We start from the raw sequence: 14,075 nt of genomic DNA on the forward strand, positions 1-14,075 counted from the left end.
GCACCTACTGCGACACGGGATTTCGGTTTTAACGGTTCCATCCTTAGGACCGGTCGCCGCGTCCCACAGTGGGATCAACTCCTTACTTCGCGAGTCTAGAGCTGATGTGCTAACCACTTCACCACGCGGGCGACTGATGAGGACGCACAGTCTTCACCAAAAAGATCTGAACATGAAAATAAATTAATTGAATTGGAAAACACACATGGAAATAAATTGTAGATCTGCATTTATCAAATCCTGATTTTTCAGAAGTGTAAAAAAGCTTTAGTAAATTTTTAAAAAAAATGTGTTGAGTTTTCATTCTGTACCTTAATTTCTAAAGACCATTAAATTCACCACCTAATCTAACTTGATGTATTTATTAAAATCGTTCTTTTGGAAAAACAAAAACAAAACAAAACTACATTGCACATATAATGATTTATTTAAAATGTTTCCGTTTTTTTGAGAACGAAAATAAAAATGAAATGAATTGAAAAATAAGTAAAGTAAAGTTGACGACAGATAAAATAGACAGATAATTAATTAAAATGTCCTTGAATGTTTCACCTTACGCATGTCTTACCGAGAAACGAATATAAGGCAATGTGAGCAGTGGAAAGATTAGAAAACACTAAAATAGCAGAAATTTTTCCTTATCAAGAAACATTTACTAATGTCTTACTAACTCTGCATGTGATACAAGTGCGTTGACATTTCTAAATTAAGATATCATTGTCTAACAAACTCTGTACGTGATACTTTGAACCAAATGACTTAAAGGTTACATGTTTTAAAAGTTATATCTAAAATTGATATATGGTTATGGAATTGGTATGTAGGAAATAGCAAATGTATGGTTTTCCGAAGGATATAACTTTTTCTCGTGAGGAACCGTAACTTTAATATTTTCCTCATACCTATTCCATACCTGTTTTATAAAGGATATGGAGAAAACGAACAGTATTTAGTGTCAAATTCCATAGATCAATACAAAATAGGAGCAGAGCAGACCTTTAAAAAATCAGACTTGGGATCAGGTGCCATGGAGTATTGAGCATCCCCTGCTGAAAAGTCAAACCTTGTCATATAACGGAAAAATTCGTCGTCAATTCAGTGTATAAATAATGGACTAAGCATTAGTATGACAAACGTAAGTCAGCAATGACAAATGGTATTTGCTGACAAGGTGATTGTATCAACCAAAGAACTAAAAAAAAATGATTACTTTGAATTAGACTTCTGAAATTCTTGTTTCATCAACTTTATTGTCAATAATTTACCTCGTTTTAGATAATTGTTCGTGCGAAGAGCATGCTCTTGCGTATCGAATCAACTGAGATATATAAACTCCATATGCAGGTGATGAAGGTATATTGCTGCACAAGTAAGGGAAGTTGACGATAGAAAGGATAAAGTCATCACGTTTATCATAGAGCTTTGTTGTTAGATTACCATTAACGTCTTTCTCAAGTAAAATATCCAAGTATGAAACAGATGTATCATGCCGAAACGTTCACAGGAAATATCTTGAACGTGTGAAACTAAGACATTGGAGAATATAAAATAATTTAAACGGTGGCATATACTCCGAGTACATGAATGAAATGTATGGAGATAAAGAAAAGTATTCAAGCTCATACAAGATGAAACAATAAAAATAGGAGCAGAGGAAAAACGGACCTCCAAAATTTCAGAGGTTGTATCAGGTGCCATAGAGTAAACATCCTCTGCCAAACGGTCACACCCGATCAATTCAGTGTGTAAATAATGGACTAAAAATTAGTATGAAAAACATACAATTAGTATAAAAAAACATAAGTCAGCATTTGACTCAATGATTAATTGCATTTGCTGACAAGGTCATTGAATCAATTATGATTGTTAAAATCATGTTTTACCAACTTTCACCCTCATTCAAAACCTTACTCTAAATCGTATCCAAGACAATGACAACCCCTAACCCTCTGTTTGTAATTTTATTCACATATTCATACAAACTATGAACTTCTACCGACTTTGCTTTTGGCCTTGTTTAGTTATGTATTAACTCAATTTTAAAAATGAATTGTTTATATCAGGATCGATATCGATACGATAACGTCCTGGTATTGTCGATATCGACGACATCGACATAGCACTTAGTCTCATATATGGTGTTCAGTATTTTCAATTTATGGTTCTAGTCAGGATCGATATCGGTATAATAATACTGTCGACATCGAATTTGTTCTTGGACATGTATGAGGGGAAGTTGACGATATTGAAAAGTTAAAGTCATCGCGTTTGTCAAAGAGCATGGTTGTCAGATTACCATTAACGTCTTTTTCAAGTAAATTTTCCAAATATGAAACAGATGTGTCATACTTTGTAGTATCTCTTATCTCAAGCTCACCGGGATATATCGTATCGAAATAAGAATGGAAATTACCATTGTTAATTGACAGTACGTCGTCAATATATCTAAATTTCGAGTTGAAGGCAACAGCAAGTGTTTTCTTCTTATCACGTTTAAGATTTTGGACAAATTCTGCTTCGTATGAATACAAAAATAGGTCTACTTATAACGAAGCGCAATTGATACCCATGGGAATTTCATGAGATTGTTAGAAGACCTGGTCTCCAAAAACCACATAGATATTGTCAATCAGAAACTCAAGCATCTTTTTTCAGCTACTACCAGAGCTACATGTACTGTGCACATTTCAGGTTTTCATTTTTTTAAGAATTCCGACAAATAGAAAGGTTCGTACACATCAATAGAATGTGCATTTGTTAGGGAAGACGAGCGTTGAAAAGTTCATCATAAAGCTTGGTCGTTAAGTATCATAAACTTCTTTCCTAGTAAAATATTCAGAAATAAAATAAATGGGTCAAACGATGTTGTATCTGTTATTTTAAGCTTACAGTGGTATATCGTGTCGATCGACATATGAATGGAATCAAGTATTTTCAATCGATAATATGTTGTCGATATATCTAAACGTTGAGTGTTGAAGGACACCGCAAATGTTTTTTCCTTCTCATATAAGGGCTGAATAAATTCATCCTTCATATAAATACAAAATTTACTCTGCTAATTAAGGGGTGCAATTGGTACTACGGGAATTTGTAGAATATTCATATAGTTGAAAGATATAGTCAACATAAACCACATGGATATTGTCAATCAGAAACGCAAGCAACTTCAGAGTACATGTATGCACAACTGTATTATTTTAACGCTATGATTTTGCAAATGACCTTAAAAATTTATGAGTTTATTATTTGTTGAAAAAGCAGCTGCTACTGATGTCAAAAAGTCCACCGGAACAATACAAATCTCGAGCAGAGCAAGCACAGACCTAGCAAACACAGACCCTCTGAAAAACCATTGTAAGAATCAGGTGCCATGAAAAGTAAGTATCCTCTGACCAGAGTGTGTTTCTTAACACAAAAAAGAAAAAAGGGAAAAAGTGGGGAAAAAACGATAAAATGACATTGTCAGCAAATCTAATATCGAGTTGGCTGACATTTTCATACAAACCAAATTGTCTACGGATTTTTTCCCGTTTCCATGATTCTGACAGGGAGCATACGGCGGATGATTCATTTTACTTTACATCTACCAAGAATTAGAATTCTGATAATTAAATAAACTGTGTACACAATGATTTTTTTTTACTTCAAAATTATAAAATTATTTATAAAGATTTTTTTGTAAAAAAAAAAAAAAGTACATTTTTTTTATTTCATTGATCCTTTAAACCAAATATTTATTAATTTACATGTATTTATTTATTTTTTTTCACATAAAAAATTTATTTTCAGGAATGCTAATTCTGTTCTAAGCTTTTTTTAAAACAAAGTTTAATGTCTTCTTAACTCTTTTTCCTCCTGAAGTATAATGTTATTATATGATTATATCCTTTATATCTGTCAAATCATTCTAGATATAGATGTATTCTATTTTTAATGTCTTTAAAAACGCAGACCAGGAAGGAAATACTACAAAATGAACACTCTTTTTTTAATTTTGATGTACATTTTATAAAAAGTCTTACAGTTTCCTTGTTTACTGATAGTTTGCGGACAATTCGAATTATTTTTTAGTCAAATAATTGATTTGTTGCTGATTTTTAAACACTCCTGTGCTAAGGTAGGCTAAGATCATTTTAAAGTTTAAGTTTTATTTTTTCATTTGTAAAAGAAATTATAAAATAATAAGATATTATAGTGCACTGAAATGCACCTTTGAAATTCAACATCTTGCATACAATTTATGAGTGTGTTAAAGAAAATCGTTATCGATATTATTGCCGATTTATTTTGTGTACACAGTGTATTGGTTATGTTTTCAAAATCTCATTATAGCGTTGAGTATGAATAGTTCGACAGTGCAACAATTGGCTGACAACTTTACCCGGTACAAGTCAAACAAGCAAGAATCGCTCTCTTATGACGAATTTCTAGAACTTGACCATAACATGGCTTTGACTTTACTTCCCGTGGCTGTAATTATGTCAGTCTTAATGATCCTAGGAATTATGGGTAATCTTGCGGTGTGTTATATTTACCTCTTCAGATGGAAGAAAAAAACTGTTAAATATTTTGTTGGATTCTTAGCAGCGTACGACTTATTAACTTCTGTAATTTGTATGCCCATTGAGATAGCTATGCTCCAACATCCGATTACTCTTGATGACCCCCATCTCTGCAGATTCCAACGATTTACTCGTTCTGTGACGTCACTGGGAGCCGGGTTAATGCTAGTGGTGATTGCAGTTGACCGATACATGAAAATCTGTAGGTTGGCAAGAAGTCAGATTCAGATTCCATTAGCAAAGAAATTATGTTCGTCAACAGCAGTTGTTGCGTTATTATTTTCGTGGCCATGTCTAATCATATTCGGACAGTCCAACAAAATGAAATCCCCAATTGCAGAAACATCATGTCCCCTAAATAGAGAATATTCGGACACGCCTTATCCAGCACTGTACTACGGCATGGTTGCTGTTCTCTTTCTGATAATATCATTGTGTCTGCTCATATTTTACTCTTTAGTCTTGAACAAATTGTGTAGATATTCAGCAACGGGGATAGGAAATAAAACAAATAATCAGATCACCGAGAGATATAAAACAAATACAACATCCTCTTCTCCAGAAAGTCTGCCGGATGACTCTACCAATCTTAACACAAACGTCCAAAATTGGTCCCAGCACAAATCTTCTCCCGTTCAGCCTAAACCTGTAAATTCCATGTCAAATACGAAAAAAATTGAAGTTACTCCACATACGCGAACTTCCAGTCAAAATCGAATGAGAAGAACTACCATAATGTTGTTGTTAATTACCTTTATACAGTGGACAAGTTACTTCCCGTATTTTGGTTTGCTTTTTGCTAGAAGATTAAATGCTGATTTCATACTGGATATGTCAGTAGATTCACAAATATTCTACAACATTGGAGTAAGGTCTCATTTTCTCAGTTGTGGAATCAATCCCTTTATGTACGGATTTTTAAGTCGAGACTTTCGTGAAGAGTTTCACAAGTCTTTTCTGTCAATTAAGAATACAATATTTTAAATTAAAGACTTTCAGTATTTTTCAATACGATTAATATAAAAAAAACTATATCTTATAAATTTTGTTAAAGTCGAAGATAACAAAATTCATACATTCTTTACAATTGTTATACTAGTAGCTATGATTTCTAATGGATTTTCTCTGTAAATCAATCTCTCATAGGTAATAGAAATTTAAATTTACTTGATACCTTACAACAATTTTTTCTTTTAGTGTAAATACTCTATATTCTGTATTATACCATTCTCCACGATAAATTAAAGTCTTTTTATTGTCATTGACAGCTGCGTTTTCAATAAATATGGAACTTGTAATTCACTAACATTGTCATTGGGCATTTCCAGAATTATTTTATTAAGAACAAAGCATTCTGATTGTTCACACAATTACTCTGAAGTTGACATAAAAAGGGTGCTAGAGTTTCTGATTGACAATATCTATGTGGTTTTTGGAGACCAGGTCATCTAACAATCTATTGAAATTCCCAATGGTACCAATTACGTCCTGTTATTAGCAGACCTATTTTTGTAATCATATGAAGCAGAATTTGTCCAAAATCTTGATAAGAAGAAAACACTTGCTGTGGCCTCCAAATCTACATATAGTCATATCGACGACGTATTGTCAATTAACAAAGGTAATTTCCATTCCTACGTCGATACGATATATCCTGGTGAGCTTGCGATAAGAGATACCACAGAGTCTGACACATTTGTTTTTACTTAAAACATATCTTAATGCAAATTTAACAACCAAGCTTTATGATAAACGTGATGACATTAACTTTTCAATCGTCAACTTTCCGTACTCATGCAGCAATATACCTTCATCACCTGCATGCGGAGTTTGTATCTCTCAGTTGATTCGATACGTAAGAGCATGCTCTACGTGAGTAAAATTTCTACAAACGAGGCAAATTACTGACAAAGAAATTGATGAAACAAGAATATCTCGTATTTCGTAAATTCTTTGGTCGATACCTAGTCAGCAAATACAGTTTATCATTGAGTCAAGCGCTAACTAACTTTTTCATACTAATTGTTAGTCTATTATTTAATGGACGTTGAGATTGAATACTGTTCGTTATCTCCATATCCTTCTTACACACTGAATTGACGACGGATTTTTCCGTTATTTCCCGATCATGACAAGGAGCACACGGCGGATGTGATCGGTCGGCAGGGGAGCTCACTCATCCACGGCACCTTATCCCACCTCTGATGTTAATGAGGTATGCGTTTGCTCTGCTCCTATTTCGTATTGTTCATTAGACTTTTGAGGTTGAACATTGTTCGCTATAATCATCACCATATATCATAGTGAAGAATAGGTGTCGGGAGAGTGCAAGAAAAGGATGGTTTTGAAGTTTAGTCATTTTGTTAAGTATGCAATTGAAGCAAAAAAATGTCCATACAATCTGTTGATAAGATTTATATATCATGCTTAAAAATAATTTTGTCAAATATCTAATACAATGAAATTTAAAAAAAAAAAAGAAAAAGAAAAAAAAACTGGCACTCAAGTATCTTTAACAAGGCCGAGTCTAATTCGAGTGCGCATGACATTGCGCAGCTTTTTAATTTCATGCAGTCATTTGTGCGACCGTACACCTTTTCCAAATATTTTGATTTTAACACAAAATTAACATTATCTGTAATCCATACTGGTATGTAAATGTGATTTTACGACAATATTTAGGGAAAAAACTATGAAATGGCTCTAACGACGTCACCATTTTAAGATTTTGTAAGCAATTATTAATGCATGATGCTGAAGAATGACGCATGTGAGTCGCTTGAATGTTCAAGACGTCCATGGATATTACACTAAAAACTGACGACAAATCATCCAAAATACACACTAGAAATCTAAACATTGCTATTTTTTACCAAATAAATATACGCCGACAATTCATCTGCACTGATATGTATTTATATCGTAATATGGCAATTTTAGAGGTTTTGGGCTTTGAAAAAATAAACTTAGTAATTACTTCCTTAAAAAAACCTAGATGGTGAACTTTTTTGAAATTTCACAATTTGGTGACTTTTTACAATAACTCTCATCTACTTGAATGGAAAAGAAATCTCTAGGGCAGAAATACAAACAAATATGGAAAAAATATGATAATTTGGCGCTTTTCCAACAGAATCCCATAGGGTCCAATAGTAAAATTTGCCAACTTTTGAAATGACCCCCTAAGAAATCGGGATGGTAAACATTCGATTTTTTAAATCTTAAAACAATAAATATAACCGTAAAAATAAATTATCAAAAAATTATCGGAATTCCTAGGGCAGAAAAAAAATTAGATTCGGCCTCGTTAAGTGCATCAGTAGTTTACAAACTTCTAAGTATTTTTGGATCTTGTTTTCTCCTATCTGAAGAGCTTAAGATTTAACTATTATAAAGTTCGGTCATATACTCTGACGGAGTTCAGTTATTCAAAGGAGTGGTTCGGTTACACTAAGCTGTAGTTCGGTTATACTATGGCGTGGTTTGGTTATAATTCTAAGGAAAAGTTCGATTATATAAAAGTTCGGTTATACTATGGCGTGGTTTGGTTATAATTCTAAGGCGCAGTTCGATTATATAGAAGCGAAGTTTGGTTATTCTAAGACGCAGTTTGGTTTTACTATGGCATACTTCAGTTATACTATGATGGAGATCGGGTACATTAAGGTAGAATTGTATTAATGTATTATATTAATAAGAGCGAGGTTCGGTAACACTATGACTGAATTTCATTATTATAGCTTGCATTGATTAATCCATGCTTCTTTGCATTTTATTAGGATATTTGATTTCATATCAAGTTATCAAATCCTGTAAAAAGTGTGGTTAGATAATTGTTATGATTTACGAAAGAACAAGATAGGGTAAGACATCTTTTTGGCCCCTGGTTTAGGGTGTCTTTTAGAATGATGCAACAGTTTATAAATTGAAAAAACACTGATCACCCCTGCCACAAAATGAATACTGGTTCTAAGTTATGGGATACACAGAGGTCACAGGAAGGTCAGAAAATAGGTCAATTTTCGAATTTTCTCATACTAAATATTTCTGCAAATTTTAATAAATTTTACAATACATTTTCTTTCAGAAAGCATAGAGCACAGGCTTGCCTATCTATCAAATTCATATATTTTATAAAGTAAGGTTAAATGCAGTTTATAAGTAAAAATCTCAGATAGGCAAGCTAGTACTTTATGTTCTTCGAAGTGAAAAGTATCTCAAATTTGACTAAAAATTTAGCAACTTTTCGAAAACGTCCTATTTTTGCACCCTCTTGTGGTCCCTGTGTATGCTTTGAATCAAAATTATTGCTGGGTTTAAAACAAGCATCCATTTAAGTTCTTAACTACAAACTATTAGAGTTTTAACTGTGTTTGATTTTTATTTCACATCAAATAAGGGGCTAGATACAGCGGTTACCATACCTTTTCTTTAAGTTAGATTTTTTATGTTTGCCTTTCTTTCATTATGCTGATGTACATTAACGAGCTATTCACAATTAAGGTATAATCAGTGATTTGTCAATTTCAATATGTATTCAAATTGATCAACTTAAACGATGCGTAATTTCTCACAAGTGTGTAAAAGTGTTATATGTCTAGATGTTTCAGACGTCTATATTTTCGAGGAACGGTAGGGAAAACAACAAGGAAACAAGATGCAACAGAAAGAGCATTTAATGCAAAAGTGAACAAACAAATAATGTTCACCTTTCGTGTAGTGTTTCACTTTGACTGATCAGTACAGCAGCCGCAGTTACTGACCTATAAACAGGAGACATAGGGTGTGTTCCATGAACGTCTACTCATTATAAAATTATTTAATTATCACACTCAATTAAGGAACCCTCTAAGGGGTACAGGTAGAGTTTACCTGTATTTATTAAAGGAGGAATTCTACAGCAAAATTTTATCTTTATTTTTTTAAGATTTTATCCTTATCAATTGGTGTATATTTTTCGCAAATAATTTTTAGCAACAATTAAAAACACCGCTTATCTGGCTTTTTGTAACATGTTTTATTAGATGTTAATATTGTACCTTTAGTAACGGCAAGCTTAAAACTTAAAAAATATGGCCTCTTAAATTCCCCCACCCCACCCCAATTAAATTGGATTTTTGAATTTATTTTTGAAGATAAGTTGTCAAAAATTTTCTTTACATGTCTCGTGTAGTACTGTTTCTTTTTCGAATTTTAAAAGTTTTTTTTTTAATAAAAAATATTTATTGTTCGAACAAATATTTGTTTGGTGCTTTCAATTATACATATCAAGTATTTAATACTAAGTTTTTTTTATGGTACATGTAATTTAATGAGCTCCAGATTTATAACAATATTTTAGTTTGGGTGAGTTTACTGAACTTGAAGTTGAGTACAAAAGTTTATCAGTAAATATTAAAGTATTTAATCACAGCAAGGTAACACAGGTAAACTCTACCTGTACCCCTTACAGGACCTCTTAATTGAGTGTGATAATTAGATAATTTTATAATGAGTAGACATTCTGGGAATAAACCAGACATAGTACCACTCCTTGGCGCCATACTAATCCCGGGGGGTGGGGTCTATGGTAGTGACACCTTTACACTCCTAGTGCCTGAAATGTTAATGATGACACTTCCTTGTCTTCACATGTTCCACACAAGATTGTTATACAGTACGTTTGGTAGGTGAGTGCACTTTGTCTTGAAGAAAAATAAAAACGGATGGAAAGAGACTTTAGAGTGTTAACATATCCTTAAGTTAATTTTGTGCACGGTATTTACAGCGTATTTATTAGGCGTATTTATGTTATTTTAGCATGTATACAAATACCTTTTCCATTAGAGAGAGAAAGGTCTTCCCAAAAGCATTAACGCCTTTGGCATCAATGATTGTTTTTCATAATTTGTTAAACGTCCATTCCAGAATTTTTCACTCATATTACGATGCAATCACTTTCCAGTGGGGGTTGCAACATTTTGACCTTTAGTCGGCATTTAATTATACAGGATTTGAGAAGTGAGTGACTATTTTTATTTGCCAGAATTTAAAGGGACACGGGACATCAATTCATACAAGTTTTTATCGGAAGGGCCAGTCTCCGCGTCCCGCATTGGGATTCGAACCTGCAACGTAGGGATCAACTCCTTTTCACGTGACTCTAGATACAAAAAAACCCAACTCTCTAAATGGTGTGCTACTAGGTGACCGCATTAATAACAAACATCAGCATAATATAAGACATTGACTTAAATTGTTTTCATTGCATATTTATATGCATGAGTTTCATTTTGAAGTACTATCTCAAATTAGTAGTCAGGATTTGACACATAGTGCACTAACCGGAGGCGGACACACTAAAAAAAATAACCCTGATCACTCCTTTTTTGTCCATAGCACATCCAATTAATGTAATTTAAAAAACATCCACTAATGCTACCTTTTTAATAAATTTGACAATTTGATATTAATTTCTATTCTAAACCCGTTTGCAGACGTTTAATCTAAATTGAATGGAAATTTTCTTGAAAATTTACCTCAAAAATCGTTTTAATTATTCAGAATTACATTTATGACCATTTGAACACTATGCAAACATAGTTGGGAACAGATTTAAAAAAAAGGAAGCCTACATTAAATACCTCGAAATTTTGCAGTATGAATAATTTTAAGAATTTCGCAAACCTATCGAAAACCGCGAAAAGGATGTGTCAAAATAAAGGAACAAGATATAAGTAATCAACATTTAAAAAATGACCAGACTTGACATTCAAAATAAACATCATGTTGTGAATCGGAAAGATACAAAGTGAAGTACAAATAGAAAGGTGTAGCGTAATAAATAAGAACTTTTTAAAAATTTATTAATAAGTTTTTCATCTGAATTTTTGAACACTTTTATAATATATAATAATAATATTTACATTGTGAAACTCGTATGTTAAATGCTTATTGTGCTGGGAAAGTGAATGTCCTACACGTAGAACATTATCATGAAAGTACAGTCGCTGTGGTATGAAGAATTGGAAAGTAGTTAAGTATCAGCAATATTCACAACAATTTAGAAAGTTTAAATTTTTTTTTCAAACTTCGCAACAAACTTGTAATTAAAGCATAACGGAAAAATCCATCGTCAATTCAGTGTGTAAATAAAGTATTAACAATTGAAATTCACAATTTTTGTACCTATTCATCCATAGATGATTTGTGCCAAAATTGACTGAGCGGTTGCAGAAAAGAAGCTGCAGATGTCACAGGTGCTTGAGGACAGGACCCCCCCCCCCCCCCCCCCCCCCCGCAATATAACCCCCGGGCCTGTTAGACTTTTTTCACATAAATTATATATGAATGACACATTTGTGATATAATATATCCTATCCATTTAGAAAATTTGCTTAAATAAACATTTTATAAAAATTTCTACCCCACTCTCTATATATAAATTAACCCTTGTTGATTTTTATATACAATGTAGGGTAGATTTTATAGAACATTTGTTTTAGGTAATTCTTCGATTTGTTGGTATAGATCTTATCACAAATATGTCAATGAAAGATTATTTATGAGAAAAAAATTGAAAAAGCCCAGGGGTCTATTTCGAAGGGGGGGGGGGGGGATGCTGTCCTCAAGCACCTGTGGCAGATGTTTAAATGTTAACACACGATGTACACCGCACGACGACAGATGAAACAGATAGCAAAAATTTACGTATTCAGGTTAAATCAGGTGCCCTTAAAAAAGTGAGCATCTGTCTCTTAACCAGGCGTTCGGCACTTTGAAGTGAAAAGTGCATGGTTCCTTTGGAAACAAGGCTTTGTGACACGGCAGGCGTTGGCATTATAAAGCTCGCTGTTCAATGACACTGATTGCAGAGCAAAGTTCTAACATTGAAGCCCTTCACAGATTTATTGTGACGAATCTATATGGATTAAATATTTTAGAACCAGGGTGAAACGCTGTTATCGGGACCTTAGTAGCACTAGTACAAAATATCTAATTCTAAATCTTTCGGATCGATCACTGTACGTTATATAAATGAAACAAATGGAGATAACGAACAGTATTCAAGATCAAAAGTAAAATAAAACAATACAAAATAGGAGCAGAGCAAACAGGGGCCTCCGAAGGATCAGAGGTAGAATCAGGTGCCATGGGTGAGTGAGCATCCCCTGCCGACCGGTCACAACCGCCGTGTGCTCTTTAACATGATCGGGATATAACGGAAAAATCCGTCTACAATTCAGTGTATAAATAATGGACTAACAATTAGTATGAAAAACGTCAGAATGACAAATTGTATTTGCTGACAAGGTCATTGTATCGACCATAGAACTTACCAAACGATTACTTTAAACGAGACTAGCTGCTGATATTCTTGTTTCATCACCTTGTTTGTCAATAATTTACGTCGCTTTAGATATTGTTCATACGTAGCGCATGCTTTTGCGTATCTAATCAATTGAGATATATAAACTCCGTATTCAGGTGATGAAGGTATATTGCTGCATATGTATGGGAAGTTGACGGTTGTAACGTAAAAATGATTAGAAAAAAATGCGGCACATGTGAAGTAAATTTTGAACATTGTAGGTATTAATTCAATAAGATGAGTAATTGATAGTATTAAAAGTTATATAAAAGAAAAGAATGGGAGGACTTAACACCCTATTTTGGATCTTTTTGCAACTCGTCTACCAAGCTCTAAATGAAGTGAATCCATAATATATTACGAGCAATGGAAAGAGCTACATATACTTGGTTATATTAGGTGGATCATTTGTGCAAAAACAATGCCATGTTGTCATGTATCAAATTTGAAGCAACGATACATGAGTATCGTCTTCCGGAATTCGACATGTACCCATAGTGGTTTTTATGTCACATAATCAATATTTATAGGAGGCAGGGCTATCGATCGGCGTCATTGTTGACATCTCTCTCTATCCCTCTGTCTCTCTCCAGAAATTCGAATACGTGTTTAGCATATTACAGAGATGTCATTATTTTAAAAATGTGATGACACGCAAAATTAAAACAATATTTATTTTGCTAAATTCTGAAAACGGCAACAAACCACGCTCAAAGACATACTTTAGATCGAGGTCAGGTTGAGGAATACAATGTAACTGTTTTCACGAGTACATTCTCAGGTGGGCATCACATGATGAATTGTAATATTAAATAGGTCAATCGAAGACATAACAATGGAAGCGAGAAAGTTTCTTTCGAACATGTTTTTTGTTAAATTAAGTGTGAGCACACGTTTGTCGGCTCCTCTCCTTTTAATATAACATTATTTTGTTCAATATACAACTACAGTTTTCTTAAGAACAGCCGACAAACATGTGCTGACTATGTATTCAGACGATGAAAAACGCGTGACCCTGATTATCTATTGATATTCAAGAAATCTTCATGCACCATGCCTTCGATATTTATTTTACCTAGAAAAGGGCGTTTTAAGTTTACATCCGTACCATGAATACACGGTTAAGATATCGGGGGTTTATATGATGGAAAAAATAAACA

The 14,075-nt window shown here is 33.3% G+C and overlaps 1 protein-coding gene across 1 annotated transcript; it reads left to right on the forward strand.

Annotated features, from left to right (window-relative positions):
* The first annotated feature begins 4,033 nt into the window (after positions 1-4,033).
* Positions 4,034-5,719, forward strand: LOC134277874 (orexin/Hypocretin receptor type 1-like). The gene is made up of 2 exons (XM_062760168.1): positions 4,034-4,120; positions 4,336-5,719. The coding sequence occupies exon 2, from the start codon at positions 4,344-4,346 to the stop codon at positions 5,547-5,549; it is 1,206 nt and encodes a 401-aa protein (XP_062616152.1). The 5' UTR covers positions 4,034-4,120; positions 4,336-4,343; the 3' UTR covers positions 5,550-5,719.
* The last annotated feature ends 8,356 nt before the right edge of the window (positions 5,720-14,075 follow it).

The sequence above is a fragment of the Saccostrea cucullata genome, unplaced genomic scaffold, assembly GCF_032062105.1.
Source record: "Saccostrea cucullata isolate Sc308-1 unplaced genomic scaffold, CSIRO_AGI_Scuc_v1 ctg6939, whole genome shotgun sequence".
Classification (NCBI taxonomy): domain Eukaryota; kingdom Metazoa; phylum Mollusca; class Bivalvia; order Ostreida; family Ostreidae; genus Saccostrea; species Saccostrea cuccullata.

Bases quoted from the DNA above. Each gene is read 5' to 3' on its own strand.
- LOC134277874 (XM_062760168.1), top strand. From the start codon at position 4,344: ATGAATAGTTCGACAGTGCAACAATTGGCTGACAACTTTACCCGGTAC.